The sequence below is a fragment of the Asparagus officinalis genome, chromosome 5 (genome assembly GCF_001876935.1).
Source record: "Asparagus officinalis chromosome 5, Aspof.V1, whole genome shotgun sequence".
Classification (NCBI taxonomy): Eukaryota; Viridiplantae; Streptophyta; class Magnoliopsida; order Asparagales; family Asparagaceae; genus Asparagus; species Asparagus officinalis.
In genome coordinates this window covers 121,873,164-121,879,875 of record NC_033798.1, presented here as the reverse complement: position 1 = coordinate 121,879,875, position 6,712 = coordinate 121,873,164, and the positions used below count along the sequence as shown (strand labels likewise).

The 6,712-nt window shown below is 37.0% G+C and overlaps 2 protein-coding genes across 3 annotated transcripts in view; both read right to left on the bottom strand.

The window, feature by feature from the left end:
• On the bottom strand, positions 331-1,248 carry LOC109842523. The gene is made up of 2 exons (XM_020411389.1): positions 990-1,248; positions 331-893 (listed from the first exon to the last, which is right to left on the bottom strand). Exons 1-2 carry the CDS (start codon positions 1,246-1,248, stop codon positions 331-333), a joined length of 822 nt encoding a protein of 273 aa, XP_020266978.1.
• The window catches only part of LOC109841022 (plant cysteine oxidase 3), an 11,431-nt gene continuing 8,156 nt past the window's right edge, over positions 3,438-6,712 (bottom strand). The window contains exons 3-6 of one of the 2 annotated variants that reach the window (XM_020409867.1): positions 6,172-6,334; positions 4,539-4,739; positions 3,986-4,101; positions 3,438-3,883 (exon numbers count right to left, since the gene is read on the bottom strand). In XM_020409867.1, coding sequence (XP_020265456.1) covers positions 3,845-3,883; positions 3,986-4,101; positions 4,539-4,739; positions 6,172-6,334 — 519 coding nt within the window. In that variant the 3' untranslated portion in view covers positions 3,438-3,844. The remainder of the gene's footprint in view (positions 3,884-3,985; positions 4,102-4,538; positions 4,740-6,171; positions 6,335-6,712) is intronic. The other variant, XM_020409868.1, reaches the window with a different exon arrangement.

Below are 6,712 nucleotides of genomic sequence, written 5' to 3'. Positions count from 1 at the left end.
AGCTAAAATAGAAGAAACAAGATGATGATATCATGAAGATGGATCTCTTAACACTCAATTCAGTTCAACGACAATACTTTGAAATGCGTCAGGCAGAGATATTGGAGAGGTGGATGTCTAAGGGTTCTTCATAATTATCATATATTGTACTCGCATCGCATCCTCATTAGTTCTCCCTAATTATCAAATATTATCTTGTATTAGATTTATGATTGTACTTGAAGTTAAAAAATTTGGCATTGAATGAAAACAACTACTTTATTGAAAATGAAATTGGTGTAGTACAACAACTTAAACTCCTTTTTGAAATTACATTAGACATAAAGAAACTTAATCCTCGGCGATGGATCCCTTGAGCTGCCACAGATGCTCGATCAAATCATTTTTTAGTGATTTGTGTGTTTGCGTGTTCCTGATCCGATGATGATTTTGGATGAACTCAGTTAGAGGCACCGTCTGCACATGAGAAGGTTCAACGACTGGTACTGAATCAGTAAAGTCGAAGTTGTTGTCCAATTGACAATCTCGTTCATCTTCAACGGTCATGTTATGCATTATGATGCAAGCTGTCATGATGTCTTTGAGCACACAAGGTTGCCAAAAACGTCCTGGTCCATGAACAATAGCAAATCGAGTTTGTAACACGCCAAAAGCTCGCTCAACATCTTTTCTTGCGCTTTCTTGTTGTTGAGAAAAGTACTTATGCTTGTTTCCTGGAGGTGCTGGAATAGTCTTCACTAATATGGACCACTCTGGGTAAATCCCATCGGCGAGATAGTATCCCATATTATACTCGTGGCCATTAACAGTATAGTTGCATGGTGAAGCTCTTCCCTCCGCAAGTTGTGCGAAAACCGGTGAATGATCTAGAACATTAAGGTCATTGTGAGACCCTGGCAGTCTTAAGAAGGCATGCTATATCCAAAGATCTTTGCTAACTACGGCCTCCAAAATAATTGTAGGTTCATGATAATGTCCAGTATACATACCTTGCCAGGCAGTTGGACAGTTCTTCCATGTCCAGTGCATGCAGTCGATGCTCCCAAGCATACCAGGAAAACCTCGTTGTGAACCTTCCTCGAGCAGGCGTGCAACATCTTCATTAGTCGGTGAACGAAGGTATTCCTCTCCAAAGATGTTGATAATCGATCGAACGAACCTCTTCACACTCTCAAGCGACGTACTTTTACCGATCCAAACGTAGTCGTCAACGGAGTTAGCGGATGCTCCATATGCGAGCATCCGCATAGCTGTAGTAATCTTTTAAAGACTAGATAGTCCTAACTGTCCAGCACCATTCCTCTTTTGGACGAAGTACTTGTCATGTTCGACGATCGCGTCGTGGATTCGAATGAATAATGAACGCGTCATTCTGAATCTTTGACGAAAATAATGAAGAGGATAGGTTGGTGCGTCAACAAAATAATCTTGGAACAACCGATTGTGGCCTTCCAGTCGGTTTCGATGGAGCACGATACGTCTTTTGTGTTGAACTGAAGTTGAACATTTCTCTTGTTCTTCTTCCTCAACTATAGCAGCTCCCATAAGAAAGAACGTCTTCATCATTTCATCATCGCTAGAGCTAGATGAGCTAGACATTTTGTTCTAGGAGATGATGAGTTGAGGAGAGAAGCCATCGAATTTTATAGGAATCAGTCGGTTGACGGTCAAAGTTTGCGATACCTTAAACTTCGTGCCCAACCTCGAAGATCGCGGGTTACCTCAAAGACCGTGTGTGTTCCCTCAAAAACCGTGGGTTACCTCGAAGACCGTGTGCGCTCCCTCGAATGCCGTATCCAACGGTTTAGAAATGAAATACAAGAGATTTAAATATAATTGAAAGTAATGGGCAAAATATTAAAATAGAAGAGGAGTTTTTTTTATATTGTTGGAGCTCCTAACTAGGAGCTTGTTGGAGCTCCATAAAGAAGGAGGGCCTCCAAATGCTTGTTTTTTAATTTTTAATTCTAAAATGCTTGAGAGCTCTTGAGAGCTTGCTGACTAGGACTCCCAACTGGGAGCTTGATGCACTTGCTCTTAACCAAGGTGATGCCCAAGGCAGAGGCCTTAACTGTCTTAAGCTAGGGCCGGCCCTGCTGCCTAACATAGTTTTGAAGGCCCAACCATAAATTGAATTTAAGGTGTCATCTTATGAATACTTTTCCATATGAGTGTGTATATATATTTAAGTGATGCGAAAAACAGGAGAAGGTATATAAGTGCAAAGTAGAGAAAATTATATGGTATTGCAGTGTATTGAATAATGATATTTCTTTATGATTTTCCTCTTTGTTCGATCTAAGCGAATTTTATAAACGTTATTGTTAATATTACTGTGAATAAATATCTGATTATGATCGATAAGAAAACATCTATTAAAGGATCCAAACCTTTGAATTCAAACCATTTCAATGCATAAACCTTTTTTTTCCTGCCACCGGGAAAATTCACATATAAACGCATGTATAAATATTAACTCACATTTTTTTTATTTTTTATTTTTTATTTTTTATTTTTTATTTTTGAGAAAAAGAAGGAATCTCAACACATGAGGCTCCTGCCACTATCTCCTACCAAAAAAAAAGGTTGGATACAGTTATAGGAGAGCACTCCCAACTCTACGGGGTACGCCTAACATTGTCTACTATATATGTTTACCATTACATCTCAACATTGCCTTCTCAAAACAAGTAGCAACACATCAACTATTATAGATAGATATCCACATTGTATCATCTACTACTCTATACTTAAAAGGGAATCCAAAAAGTTATTGTTTATTATACAGTAAATATTGTTTCATAAACAATAAACCAACTCCACCATCTGCACTCAAAGTTACTGTTTATATTACAGTAACTTACTATAGCAAAAACAGTAAATCAAATCTGCTCCTCTAAGTACTATTTATGCTACAGTATTTTGTTGTATTATAAACAGTAAAGCAAATCAAATATATTAAAACTTAGATACTTCTTAAGTATAGAGAAGTAGATATAATTTCCAAATTAAATGTATTAAAATATGGATCATTCTTTAAGTATAAAGGAGCAGATATGGTTTCTAATTTCAAGCATACAATAATTAAATTAAATATAGTGTTTAAAAAAAAGTAGTGGTCGTGCTTTGCACGGGGTGCATACTAGTTCTAATCTATGTTAAACTGAAATCATTTACCCATGTATCTGACCAAAAGTAAGTTTTGTCCCATTTCATGCCCCCCACCCCCCACCCAAAAAAAAAAACAGAAAAATAAGCACCTCTCTAGCTTGTGTGTTTGTAAGGAAACAATCAACAGTCTTTATTATATTTTTCCAGAAATGTGATACTTCATTTGAATTCTAGAGAAAAAGAACCTCATCCTCATAATAAGATTTCCCCTGTATAACATTTTTCCATAAAGTATTCTGGAGATATATTAGGGGCGGTCCGATATATTAACTCACATAAACTTCTAACTTTTGCTTATAACAATTCTTGAGAAAAACTCCCCTATAATTATTTGATACAGAGATGGCAGATACAGATATGTAAATTGTGATCTAAATTTTACATCAAAACCTCCATATGAAAAGCTTGTTCCCCTGGCAAAATCAGTAACACGGAACATAATATGAAGATCAAGTTAAACAAATGTATACAGCAAAGCAAAACTGCCTGAAAATCAAGAGTCCCTCAAAGTTTCAGCTTCTTGATTACGGCATCCAAATTTTCCTCTTGTCCTCACAGCTTCAACTGACTAGAGATGCACATACTCCGACTACAAAATCTTCTCTTCTGTATTGCTTCGTTGAGGACAGATTGAAGCTGACACCCCCAAATATCCATTATAGAGGCTGCGTAACTAAATTATAGTGCACGATCCTGGAAAGCACAACTCTCCCTGTAGTTAGGTACTCAATACAAAAAGTATGTAAGTTTGGCAGTTGGAGAAATACTGGTTAAGTCAATAATAAAGCCAATATGAAGCGACGGAGATATGTACCTGTACAGCTGGACCAGTATATGCACCGGATCGCATGTAGAGGTCAGGGGCTTCAATGGCTTCAAGCCACGCATGATCCTCTCCTTTATCAGGTTGCACAGGTTCTTCTCCAGTTGCTGCCATAAAAAACAAAGGGTGTAATTCTCATGCTGAGCAACTGGGGACACTTTTTTTTTTCTAGATAGGTTATTTGCAGTTACACCCACAGGCTATGAGACTTTAGCCACTTATACCATCTAAATTATTTTATGAAATTTAATCTCTTGTAAATGCCGCCTCCAGAACCCCAAGTAACATGGCATTCCCATTAGGCTAAGATATCACATGGGAATCAAAAGACGAAATTATTTTTTGCTCCCAGTTTAACAGAGAAAAAATATATTGCCCTCTAAATTGAGGGTTTCACATGACATCTCAATATAACGGGAAAACAACTTCATGTTGCAGAGTGTGTATCTGCAATTAACACTACTATAAGATTGACTATAAGCATGACAGACGTCTATAACTTGATCTTTGACGAATAAAGTTCCAGGAATAAGTTAATACTTACAGAAGCTTGAGTATGGATAATCATGATAGTAAGTACAGTTCCGACCAGCAACTTCAGAATATGGTGGGGCGAGAACATCGAGCACGGCACAAGAAGTGACTGCAGTGAAGCAGTGCAGATTGCCTCCTGTTTTGGGGTACAGAACTGTGGTTGGACATGGGGCTGTCAGGACGGTATCCTTTTGTAGCTTTCCCAATCGCACTGTAAAAGGGGAGGCAATATTTCCTAATACCATATATGAATGGAAAAATAGAGATAACACGAGACTTTCACAGAAAGGATCATGAGTATTTTAAAGATAATCTATATAAATAAGCACGGGCAAAAACAATGAAAGAAAAGAAAACACTAGAAAATGCTTGTTTCCTACAGTACACCAGTACACTTTTCTTCGATTTTATAAACTTATATTTATTTTTTTTACTGATTCACCCCTCGAATTTGCTTCTTTATTTTATGGTAGTAGTTAATTTAACGAAGAGATCGCCTTAATAGAACTGGATGGAAAATTAAGATTAATGTAGCCATCCTGAAAAGTTGGGGTAAAGGGATTGTTGTTATATAAAAATTGTCTAAACAGTCACAAAATAGGGTCATTTTGTTCTCCAATAAACCTTTTCTTGTTAGTCACTACTAAAATACTCAAGATAAAAGAACAAAAGGATATCAATCACGTGTGTGTGTGGAAGAGATAAAAGATGTTGCACTTCCCAGGTATCTTGCATCTTTGTGTTCCGTTCAAGAGATTCCCATAAACAAGAATCAAAGAAGTCTTCTTTCGTCGCTGCGTATCTATCTGTCTTTTTCATAATTTTTGAGTCTGATTGCCTTATTGGAAACCTATATCAAAAATAAGAGCGTTGAAGACGTTTAGTGGATAGAGGTGGTACCATAGAGGTAGGTTGCAAACTAAGGTAGCTAACTGGTCTATCCGTTCCAGCGTGGTTGGTATAGATAGAATAGGAATGCCCAGGGTGACAAATCATTCAAACTTCTTTCTTCCTACCCACTCCTAAAACAATAATGTTAAAAAAGAAGAGCAGGACACATATCGTGCATCTGTGTGTGCGCAATTGTGTACGCGTGAGCATCTTTACTCGTACACTCCTCATTTCTGATCTTTACCTCTCAGATAGGGACAGCTAAAAAGTGAAATGGGAACACTAGGACGAGCTATTGAATAGAGGTCAGCTCAATGAATTGGTGTGGAAATCCCAAACGCTAAAAGGTAAAAGCATAGAAAAAAGAAACCTGCCTTATTGATTCATGCAATTAAGGTGGCTTCCAAAATTCTCGAAGACTAAGGGTATAAGAGGAAAACTGAAGTGATATTTTGACAGTACAGGAAACCACAACAATTTCCCTAAGGCATAATGTTAATGAAGTGTGTATAAGGAAATGAAATGCATTTAAGAAGCAACTATGAGATGGTGAGACATCATTATGTTAAGAGAAAAATGAAATCTGGAAAGGTGAAGAAAAGAAAGGACACATCTTGTACCATGCTCAAGAATCCACCCTTTGCAGACTCAACTGTTATTAACTTTCAGTTAATCGAATAAATAAATCATATTTTTATCAGAACAATGAAACTTGATGATTTAGTCATACTATTGGAAGCCTAAGATTTCACCAGGATTATTTTTTGAATTGCCGCTTCTTGCTATGAAGGATGGTTCTGTCCAATCATATGCTTTCACATGCATGGAGCCATACAGAATCTTGCTCAAAACAGTCATCCCGGGATGATCATGAAGTGGAATAACTGATGAAGTTGGCAGACAGAATATACCAATCTGCAGTGGTTCAATGTAAAATTAAATGAGGAAAAGCTCCAAGTCTTATCTCATACAACAAAGTTGTGAATTAACAAACAAGCATTCATGATTCATTGATAATGCAACTATTGTGTATACAAGTTTAGGTAAACAACTTCATTTCAGAATACTCTCTCTCTCTCTCTCTCTCTCTCTCTCTCTCTCTCTCTCTATCTATCTATCTATCTATATATATATATATAGAGAGAGAGAGAGAGAGAGAGAGCTTCTATAAACTTAAGTGAATAGAGATACTTCTCAGAGATATCCTTCATATTTTACACAAATCTTAAAGCAAATCTAATGGATAAAACAGTTGGTGGACAAGTGTTTCTAACCACTTAAGTTTATAGGAGT